Source organism: Stegostoma tigrinum, chromosome 26 (assembly GCF_030684315.1).
Source record: "Stegostoma tigrinum isolate sSteTig4 chromosome 26, sSteTig4.hap1, whole genome shotgun sequence".
Classification (NCBI taxonomy): Eukaryota; Metazoa; Chordata; class Chondrichthyes; order Orectolobiformes; family Stegostomatidae; genus Stegostoma; species Stegostoma tigrinum.
The window spans coordinates 14897928-14910597 of record NC_081379.1 but is presented as its reverse complement, the minus strand read 5'-3'; the positions used below and the strand labels follow the sequence as shown (position 1 = coordinate 14910597).

The 12670-nt window shown below is 39.3% G+C and overlaps 1 protein-coding gene across 6 annotated transcripts in view; it reads left to right on the top strand.

Annotated features, from left to right (window-relative positions):
- LOC125464301 (probable E3 ubiquitin-protein ligase HECTD4) overlaps positions 1-12670 on the top strand; it is a 284911-nt gene that overhangs the window by 177199 nt on the left and 95042 nt on the right. For all 6 annotated transcript variants that reach the window (XM_059654988.1, XM_059654987.1, XM_059654990.1 and 3 more), the window contains 4 exons: positions 1503-1695; positions 2391-2495; positions 3712-3800; positions 5791-5966. In XM_059654988.1, coding sequence (XP_059510971.1) covers positions 1503-1695; positions 2391-2495; positions 3712-3800; positions 5791-5966 — 563 coding nt within the window. The remainder of the gene's footprint in view (positions 1-1502; positions 1696-2390; positions 2496-3711; positions 3801-5790; positions 5967-12670) is intronic.

Below are 12670 nucleotides of genomic sequence, written 5' to 3'. Positions count from 1 at the left end.
GAAGTCAGTAAATGTCCTTTTTAGCACAGGAAGCTTAAGATCAGAAGAACAAGAAAATATATCTTAGTGAGAGGAAGTCTCGTTGTGTTGAGATGGTGGATATGGCATTAACCTTAGTATAATTGGAAGAAATTATAAAAAAAATTCAGCAGTAATACCCATTGAATGCTACATTGATGCCATAATGTACATTTGATCAAATAAATGAATGATAAAAGCCTGAAGACCAACACTGCACTTTTAAAACAGATGCTAGAGGTTGAAGAAATTTCCCAATTGAAATGGTGGAGAGCAATAGTCAACCATCTGATTTCCTTACAAAGAAAGGAACAACCACTAAGAAACTACCAGAGATACTAAAAAGAGAAGTCTGGAACTTTAATGTGCACCAAACAATCAAGTGGGAGTGTAATATTTTGTCATTGTCTTCTTTTTTGTTTTGATTTTCATTTATTTGGTGTTAATAAATAGATATCACTTTATCAAAAAAAGCAAAAGGGAGAGTCTTTTTACCTGGAAAAGTTTGGCAGAGATGCTGGAGATCAGATGGAGCTAGGGAACAGATGATGGTTATATGTTAGTTGTGAGCTAATTGAATGAGAATTAGGAGTATGAATGCAGGGACACAGTAATCAGTATGTTGAATTTTGTGACGTGCAAGTTGAAATAAAACTCGGAGTATATGCTTGGACTTTGTCTAACCAACCCATTAACCTCTGATGTTTAACAGTGGGCTCTCGCAATAGGGTTCCATGAGTACTAGCAGCATGTTATTTATTGATGGAGGACACATCTGTACTCAGCCTTTTTTTTCTTGACTTCTGACATCCACTGACTTGCACTTTCCAGCAGCAGTTGTGTAATGATTATGGAAGTAAAGTTAGATTTTTTTTTTCCGACTTTCCCAGCTCAGCCACTGAAACCACATGCAGCAACCACATTGTTATCCCAGAATATTTCCGTTAATGAAGACTGCTTTTCAAACCTGGAATCTTTATTGTCATTTTGGCTTGGTTTACCATAGTGCTGGGCATTTGCTATTGTGAGATGCTCAATTCTACAGAAATAGCATTAAAAATACATACTTAGAATGAAAATAGATGAAGCTTTGAATACAATCTTTACTCTACCATTGTCAATACAGTGTGGAGCTGGAGGAACATAGCAGGTCAGGCAACATCAGAGGGGCAGGAAAGTCAATGTTTTGGGTTTACACCCTTCATCAGGACAATAAATCCAAAACATTGACCTTCCTGCTCCTCTGGTGCCTGACCTGCTGTGTTCCTCCAGCTCCACACTGTATTGACCCTGACTCCAGCATCTGCAGTTCATTCTCTCACCGAGAATACAATGCTAAAGCCAATTGCAATCAAAAGCAGTTAGAGGTTAGGTCATTTATGGAATGTTCAGGCTTAGATTATAATTACTTGAAATTATTCTGGTGGTGCAGCATTTGAAATGTCATTTGGTCATTAATGATATGTTCTACCCCTTGATTGTAGGGAAGTCATTCAGCCCGATGTGATGGAGGAAATGGTGGTGTCATGTGTAATCAAACATTTGAATTTGATTGATGCACTGCAGTCTCTGATTAATTTCCAGTACCGTGAGGAACACCTGGAAGAGTACGATCTACTGTGTAAAATAATGGGAGAAACATTCAAAAAACTTAATGCTATGGAAAGGCAACTTCAGGTAAATTTGGAAGCAGAAATGAACCTTGGTATGTCTGTTTTAGATTAGGCAGTGCTAGTTCCTGGAAGTGGGGATGTGAGGGAGCATTTTAGAAGTTTTCGGTTTGATGAATAAGAATCTTGATGGGCTTCCTAAAGCCTTTATGTATTGATAAATTCTTTCAATATGTGAAATCCCAAACATTTTTATATGTAAGTCAAGCAATTAATGTTAAGATTCAATGCATGTTTGTTTAGAAAGTTTAAACTTTTAATAATGCAAGTATATTTATTAGTTGGTAAATATTTGCTCAATTGAAATATAATTTATCCTGAAACCCCAGATTTGACTGTAAAACGGTTCATTTATACTGAAATTTAAACTAAAACTGGTATTTTTCCCACCGATTCTCATTGATGCTCGTTGCTCTTTATGCCAGAAAAGGCCATCAATTTCTGACAATGTTTGAATTGACATACTGCTTCAAATTATCTCTCTCTCAAATGTTTCTTCCAATGTATGAAAGAAGTATGTAGTATTTTCTCAGTGATTCACTTGAATAACTTGCGCCTAATTTTAGTTGAATGGCCGACAATTTATTCACGTTATACAAATGTCTCACTTATTTTATTATACACACCTAGACATTTTCTCAGATTGGTTTATTCTTAAAGATGATCTTTACACTAGCTTTCCTTGTTTTTGTTATCTTGCAGAGTGTAGCAGAGCTTGAACAAAAGTGGCAGAATGAAATGGAAGATTGTCAGCAAGGGAAACTAGAAAACAATCTGCCTTTTTTTCATGACTATCACTTCAATGAGGTTAGTATTTGAATTTAAAATGATTGAAGTCATCTTTGCTAATAACATAAAAACAAAATCACTGACATCTCAAACCTCAGGTCTCACTGGAAATGTCGGGAATCAAATTCAGTACGTTGACCACAGTGGGCATGTGAAAATGACTTCAGAGTATCAGCTGGCGTTGCTTTTGGCGTTGCTTTTGCTTTCCATTTCAGATGTGAGTGGGAGGTAAATGGGGTAAATCTGAAAATTTAAACATTGAGCAGCATTTATGAAGAGAGAAGCAGAATTAATGTTGCAGGTTGTCCTGATATTCTGATGAGAGGTCAGCATCCTGAAGTTTTTACTGTTTCTTCCTTCTCAAATGTTGCTTGTCCTAATTATTTGTAATCAATTTTTGTTTTGATTTCAGTTTTCCAATATGTACAGATTTCTTTTTTTCTGGAGTTGAATGACACCTTGTGCGTTAATTTCTCTCTGGTCCTGAGATGTTTTTGGCTGGGCACTTCCCCTTAATATTCCACATCTGCAAGCCAGAAACACCATTCTTGAATGCGTCTTGCAGGAACTCATTGCAAAAATAGTTTTCCACCTTACCCAGAATATTGGAAAGAACAAAGCAACCTGTAGTTCAGGAGTAGTAAATAATCAATCCCATGCCATTGCATGTGATGTACATAATTGTTTGGAGTGAGATGCTTCTGGAATTCAGTTTTGATTTAGTGAGCTATTGCAAAGGTTGAATTTGCAAGCCTTATTAAATGCCTCATTTTTTGAGTTCTTATCCACAGAATAGAGATATTCTGATTGGAGATATAGAGTAATTTTCTAGCAGTTGATGGTCTGTCCAGCATGGTGCACCTGTCTTGGTGAAAAGTGTCTTAATTACTTTTTGAAATATCACAGTTGCTTTGTCAAAAATATTGCAGCCTGCCTTCCAGGATTGCTAATGTTGATCAGACATCAAGAGAGTTTCTTGCTCTTGAAATAGCACTCTGAAATTTGTGTCCACCTCCCCATCTGACAGATGCATCACTCCCTAACTATTACGCTGAAATATTAACTCCAATTCTGTAAACTAGTTCTGGCATTAGGCGAAAGTGAAATGTTAATAAATAGGTATTCTTGTTCCTGAACTTAGGAAGCAGTTAATTTCTAACCCACCAAACATTCATGTTGATTTGAAAACTGAAGTGTTGATTCCAAAATTCAGTGTAATATTGTTTTTCTCCAGAGTAAAATCAAGGAGTTAGAACTGCTCTGCTCCCTGAAGGAGATGCCATTTGACTCTAATGATTTGGAAAACATGGTGCTTTTATTAAGGTATGATCACATTTTATAAACCAGGGATCTGAAATTTACTTCAGAGATTATTTGTTTAGCCGATCTTGGAGGCAGAGAAAGTATAAGTTGAACAATTCTATTTATTTCTCCTGAGAAGATAGAAGAAAATTAGGTAGCACCCCATTCCTGGTTTTATTTCCAGTGCCACCTGCGAGAGAGTTAATGCTAGTGAATTACAGGTGGGCAGCGGATGTAACTTGACTATATGGCATGCTTCACAGTTGGATGGCCTGGCAACACTCATTACTCACATGAAGAGCTAATACAGTGTTTACCTGTACAAGGTACTGAATAGCTGCAAGATCATGGTACTTAAAGCATTGGCAAAGATCTGTAGCTCAGATTGTGGTTGAGTTTGTTGACTTGCTCGCCAAGCTGGCTAGTTCTCGTTCAGATGTTGCGTCATCATGCTATGTGACATCATCAGTAGAGCCTCCGAGGAAGCAATGTTATTCTATTCTGCTTGGAATTTATACTAACATCGCTTAATCGGAGGCTCTGCTGATGATGTCATTTTAGCATGGTGATGAAACATCTGAACGAGAACAAGCTAGCTTGGCAAACAAGTCAGCAACCTCAAGAGTTTGGTACTGTCATAAGATGAGGTGTGATAACGAGGAAGGAAGCATTCTCTTGAACTTGAATGCACTGTAGAAAATATGGTGCCTGCAACTTCTAATGTACATAGCTTCCTAGTCTCTTTTTGCGTTGATTCAACTTTCATTTGGACACAATTTACAAAATAATCATAACTGTGACTGAAGTTAAAAGATGTTTGTAAACGTCGGTCCTTATTTTCCCATTCCTCATCTTGAATCACTCTCAAGTCAGTAGTGAAAGTACTAAAATAAACAAGAAATGAAAATCAAGTTGGTATGTGATTCAGCTGATTTGTTTCCATGACCAGTCAACTGTGACAGTTGTAAGAACATAGGAGTTGGAGTAGACCATTCAGCCTGTCAAATCCACTCCACCGTTCAATTAAATCATTACTTCAAAACTATTTTCCTGAGCTACTTCCTCCTTCCTTGATATTTTTAAATATGTATGCATTTAATTATCTCTGTCCTGAAAATGGCCCGTGACTGAGCTTCCATAGATCGCTGGGGCAGAGATTTCCAAAGTTTCACCCCCTGTCAGTAAAGAAATTCCTCCTGATCTCAGCCCTAAATAATGTACCTCTTAATTGGAGATTGTCTCCTCGCCCTAAACCTCAACCCCAGCCAGGGGAAACATCCTGCATCTAAACTTTTGTCATGGTTGACTGAGATTTGTGTCTCATTCTATTAATGTCCAAAGAGTACAGGCCTAATCTAATTAACTGTTCCTCATAGGACAACTGCTGTATCACCTGGATTTAATTTGACTCTTAAATGGCAATTACTGTGGCAAGTGTTTAGTTTCTCTGCCATTTCCTTACTTCCCATTATAACTTTTCCTGGCTCCACATGTTTTGGACTCCTATTTGTTTATTTTTTTTTCCCTTTTTGCATACCTATGGAAGCTTTTACAGTCTTTTTGTTAGTTTGCTCTCATTCTCTTTACCATTTCTTAATCTTTTTGTTCATCCTCCTTTTCAGAATTCTAAAATACTCCCAGTCCTCTGGTTTACCACTTGTTTTGGTGATTTAATAGATCTCTTCCTTTTAATCCTTTATGCTTTAATCTTTATTTAATCTGCAATTTTTTTCATCGCCACAATTGGAGCACTTTCTTTGGCTTTTGTGCATTAGGGAGTGTATGTTTGTTACAAGCTGTGCGTTGCTGCTTTATAAACTCCACAGTAGGAAAAGTTTTTGGTGCAGAATTCCAGCATGAAAAACATATTGTGATGCTGCAGGCAGTTTATTTCACTGTTTCCATACCAGTGTTTGGATATCCAGGATGCTGAATTTAAAGTAGAATACACTTATTTGTGCTGTTTATTCTTATCTATCTTCTAATCATTTTTTTCTTCTTTTAAAACCAGGGAGAAATTTGGTCAGGAGGTGAACTCGTTGGTGCCAAAATCTTCACATTCTTTAGCAAAAACAAAAATTTTGGTGAAAAGCTTGATGAATCGAGCTGAGCTATTGCTACATGTTACCATAGCGGCACAGGCTGGCCTGACTAGGAGTATTTCAGGAACCCCAGCAGACACACCAGGTATTGACCCTGATTCAAAAGAGTGATGTCGGAAAGAACAAAAGGACTTTTGTTGTTCTAATCAATTGTGTTTGTATCACATATTTAATGTCTCTAATTTTAGAATTCAAAATTGTATGCTGAGACTAGTATGGGAAAGGTGTGGTGCACTGACACCTTTACTAAGGATAATGGGATCTGTGCCATTGGGATTATCTACAGCTGAACTCTTGCTGGGGCCAATGTTCTAGAGAACCACGTAACTGGGAAAGTAGAAAAGGCTTTAAATAAGAAGCAGGCCATTCGGCTCATCAAGTCTACACTGATCCTCTTAAAATCATCCCACCCAGCTTCACCCCATCCCTGCAATCCTGAATTCCCCATGGCTAATCCACCTAACCTACACGTCCCTGACATTATGGGCAGTTCAGCACAGCCATCCACCTACCCTGCATATCCTTGACTGTGGAGGAAACCCGCTCAGACATGAGAAGGTGGAGTTTCACATAGTCACCCAAGGCTGGTGTCAAACCTGGGTCCCTGGCATTGAGGGACAGTGCTAACCACCAAGCCACTGTGCTGCCCAATGTTGGAACACGTGATCAATTTTGCAGAGCTGGATAAATAATAGAGACATGAGAAGGAAAAAAGGTTATAATGTGAGAAATAATAAATAGGGATAGCAGGGATAAGAATAATTCAACTAAAAGGTACAAAAATAATAAGAGCCACTCTAATGGTTCAGTGTCTGAATGCATATCGTATTCAGAACAAAACCAATGAATTGATGGCACAGAAATTAGAAACATGGTTAGAAGCTGACATCAATTGGGACCTGAATATTGAAGGGTACAGAAAATTTAGGAAGAACAAGAAGCTAGATGGCTCTGCTAATTAATGAAATTCACGCATAACCAAAGTTCAAGAGACCAAGATGTAGAAGTGGCTGGGGTAGGGATAGTCAAGGCAGTAGTCGCTTGTGGGAGTTGTGTTCTGGCCTCCTGATAATAATCACATGGTAAGATAGTGTATGAATCAAGTAATGGGAACAAAAAGGTGCACTGATAAGAGTTTTTAATCGACATAGATACTGGTTAAGTTGATTGGGCAAATGTAACCTGGATTTATTTAAGGAGAATTTTCAGGAGCGGTCAGAACAATATGTTCAAGAGCCAGCCAGTGAGCTGGCTACAATAGCAATGTGTGCATCAAGTTTATTAATGACCTTGTCATGAAAGTGCCTCGAGGTAAAGACAATTATGAGGACATGAAAGCAGCGTTAGTTGAAATAAACTAACAAATTAGGCTAAGGGGAGTTTGTAATGCCTCACTGCACAGCATGCTGAAGTCAAGTCCTACTATTCCCGAATTGTCATAAGTTAAAGATAAGTTCCCCGGTTTATCTAAACATTAGAGCCAGGTTGAATGGAATCTCAGACTAGTTTTCCGTCCTTAACAAATAAGTATATTCATTAATATAAACAGTTATAAACGGTTAGCATGTAAACCTGCTAGTTAAAACTGTAACCCCCTTATGAACATCCCCTCTACACAAGTGTATGATTAAGAAAAAATGGGTGTGACGAACAGGGGGAATGACTGAGAAGGCATCGTGGGTCCCTATTCACAGGGCTCATTAAGATGGTCACTTTGGCTTGTTATTAGTGCTGCGCCTTCTCCAGATGCTTTCATTGGCTTACAGGATGGCTGGTTCATGCTTATCAAGTCTCTGGCTTACTGCTTAAGTGCCTGAGAGAAATGACTAAGGGAAAAATAAATTGACTTTTATCAGGCTTAAATTTTTTGCCTTATTACAGAGGCAAAAGACAGCTTTGCACATTTGCAAATCTGTTGTCTTCTCCTAGCTGCTCACACTCCAACTGGGTCTGATACCAGAAGTCAGTCATACTGTTGCTGGCAGGCAGAAGGCCTTTGACATTGGTCGCTGGACTAATGACCAGTTATCAATCAACTGCTTGTTGGCCAAATCTTTACCGAAAATCCCCTGAGAAAAGCAGCTGTGTCAACAGCACTTAAAATATTACTTGCTTTTAAAAATTGCAGCAATCCTTCAGCAGTCCTTGATTTTTGAAGTCATTCTTTTCTTCATTCAGTCCACAATCGAAAATTCAGAAAGTTAAGACATGGCCATTACACGTTGCAATGACAAGTTGTTGGATTTCAGAATACACAGTAGATGCACTCTAGCATGAAGGGGAAAGATCCAAGGGATGGATGCGTTGTCTATGGTTAACTAATAAAGTTAAAGTGTATAATTGTGCAAAGATGGATGGCATGTCAGAAATTGGACAGAATACAAGACAGAGCAAAAATTGACTAAAGAAGGTCAAAATTAGAGCATGAAAGGAAGCCAACTAGAAATATTAAAACAGGTAGTACCAGTTTCTATAGATATCCTTTAGAAAAGGAAAAGTTTGAAAAGTTAGAATTGGTCCTATGGTAAGTAACCCTGGGGGATTAATAATGAAAACTAAGGAGATGGCAGATAAATTGAACAGATTTTTTGCATTGGTCCTCGTGCACCATCTGCAGTAACATCCTAGAAATATGTCAATCAGGAAATGGAAGAAAGGGAAGAATTCAAGAAAATAACAATTACCAGAGAAGTGGTACTCGGCAAATTGTTGGAGCTACAGGTTGGCAATCCCTAAATCCTGATGGACTTCATCCTAATGTCAGGATTCCAGCTGATTGTAGTGCTCTATAAGTCAAATTCCAGAGCATCTCACCACACTTTGTTTCATTTCCATTTTTGTAATTTGGTTACTGTAGTTGAGAGCGGTGAATATATTTGCAAGAGTCTGTCAATGTACTCTTAGCAAACAGGTTTTGTGCACAAAGGGAAAGAATGTATAAACTATTAACATCAAGAATTATTTGATACAGTCTTGTAGCAAATATCAGCTATAAAGGATCAACACTTTTACGCTCAACTGCAAACTTCAAGGTACTGAAACTTCAACGAATGGCCATACTGTTTGCACTGTAGATTTTTGTTCAAATCGGCCTGTTCAGAGTTGTTATTACATACCTCTGGAGTAGGTGGCACTTGAAGCTGTGCCCCCAGAGCCCAGAAGTAGGGACACTACCACTGTGCCGCAAGAGCCTTCTGCTTGCATTTTAAAAAAAAACTTCTAAAGAATGTCTTCACCTTTAAATTTAACCTATTTTGGCCTTCAACCTGTTTAGAGATGCTACTACACACCTCTGGAGCAGGTGGGATTTGAACCCCGGTTCTACCAGTCTGTGGGTAGGGACGCTAACATTGTGCCACAGGCGGCCTTTCTTGGCCCTTCTTATGGGCTTGGTAAATGTAGTAACCGTTGCACTACAGCAACATTGAGCAGTTTTGCATTTTAAAAGATCCTTGTTCAATTGACACTGTTGTGTTCTACGTTCACGCACGCTGTCACCTTTAGTTAATATTTTTTCACGAGACCGTTAAACTGTGAGCACAGCTCACTTATTCCCAAGCCTAGGTGTGTTAACCCCACAGTGGTTAGTACTGGTGCCTGTCAGTACTAGAGATCTGGGTTCAATTCCACCCTCAGGCAACTGTCTGTGTGAAGTTTCAGTGTTTTCCCTTTGTCTACATGGGTTTCTTCCAGGTGTTCCAGTTTCCTCCCACAGTCCAAAAATTTGCAAGTTAGCTGCATTGGCCATGCTAAGTTGCCCATAGTGTCCAGAAATGTGCAGGTTATGTGAATTAACTGTGGGAAAGGCAAGGATAGGTTAGGGGGAGTGGCTCTTGATGCCCTTCGGAGAGTCAGTGTGGACTTGTTGGGCCAAATGGCCTGTTTCCACATTGGAGGGATTCCTTAAGCTCCTCCTTCCACATTTTGGAGCTTTATTTCACTGACACTAAACCAACCACACTCTCATTTCTGCCCAAATTACTTTCAAGACTGCCAAGCCGGCCGCCATTTTGTCGTCAGTTTTCTCTGAGAGATATCTGCACACTCCCTAAATATGGTTCTCTTTTTGTGAATGGAAATAGTTCCTATGTAATAGGGCACCCTGAATCTCAGGTGCAGCTCTTTCTCTGTTTCTGTTTCTCTTCCCCTTTCTCTCTTGTGTCTTACACTGCTCAGCACAAGTTCAAAGAGCAGCACCTCATTATCTGGTTGGGAACTGTACAGCCTTGTGGACTCAGTATCGAGTTGAACGATTTTAGGGCTTGAGGGACACTTCTCCTAGGTCCTTACCCCACCCCTACAAACCAGGCTTCGTTACCACGTGGTCTGCTGTTAGATACAATCCAGTGTGAGCCACTAATTATCCCCACTAGTAGCTATTCATTCTCCCAGGCTGCCACTCATTTGTCTGTCCAAATGTGTTCTCTTTTTGGGCTCTGTCTCCACCTATTATTCACTCATTATCCCCCCCACCCCACCTATTTTCTAGCTGCCATCAGCTCTGAGGAAAGGTCACTGGACCCAAAATGTTAACTCTAGTTTCTCTCCACAGATGTTGCCAGACCTGCTGAGCCTTTCCAGCAATTTCTGTTTTTGTGAGAGATAATGGGAACTGCAGATGCTGGAGATTCCAAGATAATAAAATGTGAGGCTGGATGAACACAGCAGGCCAAGCAGCATCTCAGGAGCACAAAAGCTGACGTTTCGGGCCTAGAGCTCTCTGATGAAGGGTCTAGGCCCGAAACGTCAGCTTTTGTGCTCCTGAGATGCTGCTTGGCCTGCTGTGTTCATCCAGCCTCACATTTTATTATTTCTGTTTTTGTTTCTGATTTCCAGCATCTGCAGCTGTTTGAGTTTTCATTTAATTTCTCTCTGATACAATATGGTCCAGTGAATCTTGCGTTTAATTATTCCCTAGAGAAAGGTAATAGTATTAACCCAAATGTTTTTCTACCTAATTCTGTGAACCTAAGATCTAGTAAAACGTGGTCAGGATGTGCAGGTGTTCCTTCTGTAACCTCTGTTTGATTCACTTCTGTTTTTTTTCAAAAATAATTTTGAGTCAGCAAGGTTATTCTCCATGATGAAATCACTAAAATCTATCGGGATTTATTTCACAATTACAACTTCTCTACTTGCTAAGTCAGTCTTATCTGGTTCTGTGTATTGGGACTGGTTTGTGTATGCCTTCAATTAATACTTTTCCTTCATTAGACCCCTCCCAAGAAGTCCATTGATATCATCAGCCAACATCAGGAACTGACTGCTCCAGTATAAGCCAGTGTCTTTATTAGTTTGCTTAGTTGCTAAGAAAAGTACAGAAATATTTCTCCCTTTGTAATCAAATATTCAGAATCTCCATGTGTCTGATTCTCTTTAGCAATAATCAAAGAACAACATTTCTCGGCAGTCATTAGTCGTCTCTCCTATGTTGTTTGTGCTGTGGACACTTCAGTCCATTTATGTATTGTCAACACATTACCAAGCACACTAGTCGCTGAGGCAGCTGTAGGGACGCAGAATTTAGTTTTGTAGTTAAATTCAATTTTATTAACAAAATGTTCCTTGCTAAAAACACCACATGTATATTTCCCGAATTCCCATAATGTTCTGGGGAATGGTCCAGACCAGAGGCATCAGCTTTCCTGCTCCTCTAATGCTGCTTGACCTGCTGTGTTCATCCAGCTTTACACCTTGTTATCCAATAATGTTTACTCTCTACTTATCCTATCTCAGACGGATAGAGCTATTACCCACAATGACTTGTGTATTTAAACTGGTCTGTTGGAATCTCCTTTTGCTTCAACGTAGGGCTGACTGTTTTTCATGAGGGCGGATCTCACAGGTCAGAAATTTCTCCGGGATCACCTTGAATTGCTGCATAATCTTCGATCACAAGCCTTATACAGGTCTATACTGAGGGATGGTTTCCATGTGTGTTTTTGTCTCCCCTCACCCCAAACCTTCCCAAATGGTCTGCGGCCTTTCACCAATGGGGTTATGACCAGGATCCATAGCATCCAATGAAGTCATGCCAACATTCTTCACAGTTGCTATGCCTGGGAAGTTTAAAGTGTACCTCCTGAGGCTGTGGCTGGAATTCAAGCTGTCAGCGAGTCTAATACTTTTCCACGCCTTTGTGACTTCTTTGACTTGGATTTCCACTATTCTCTAGCCTGTCGCTGCTTTTATATTTAGTTTGACCAACTGGGTCAATTTAGAATTCAATTTTGGGTTATAGTCTCTTGATCACACCCTCCCTAAAAAGTTCCAAAATATGTTACACCTATACAACTGCCACAATTTTACTACTCATTTCCTGATGTACAGTTTTCTGAAGATCCCCTGCATGTTTCTATTATTATAATTGTCCTCCCAATTAACTTCCAGCAGCTCTATTTAGTGTGTCCAGAACTCTTGCAATCTTTTTATCACTTTTAAGTTCAAGCCTTTCTCCTTATTATTTTAGTCTCCTTCTGTTCCCTAAAATTACTATTATTTCGATGCCCAGAATTTCTGTTCTAAATTTCTTTGCTGACTCCCATTATTTTGTCTGATGCCACCAACTGAGGGATCTCATGAGTTTCTGCCTGAACTGCCACTTCTCTGATCTTTGACAACTCATGCTTATCTGAGTACGTCTCCTGGGTTACTGGAAAACTATTTTGGTATTCTTTCTTAACCTTCATTTCCCTCATATTCTTAATTATTGTCTTAAGCTTGAGTGATCAGATCCATTGATGCCACAGTGTTGCTTTCCTTGCAAATTCTACTGTTACCTGATTGTAC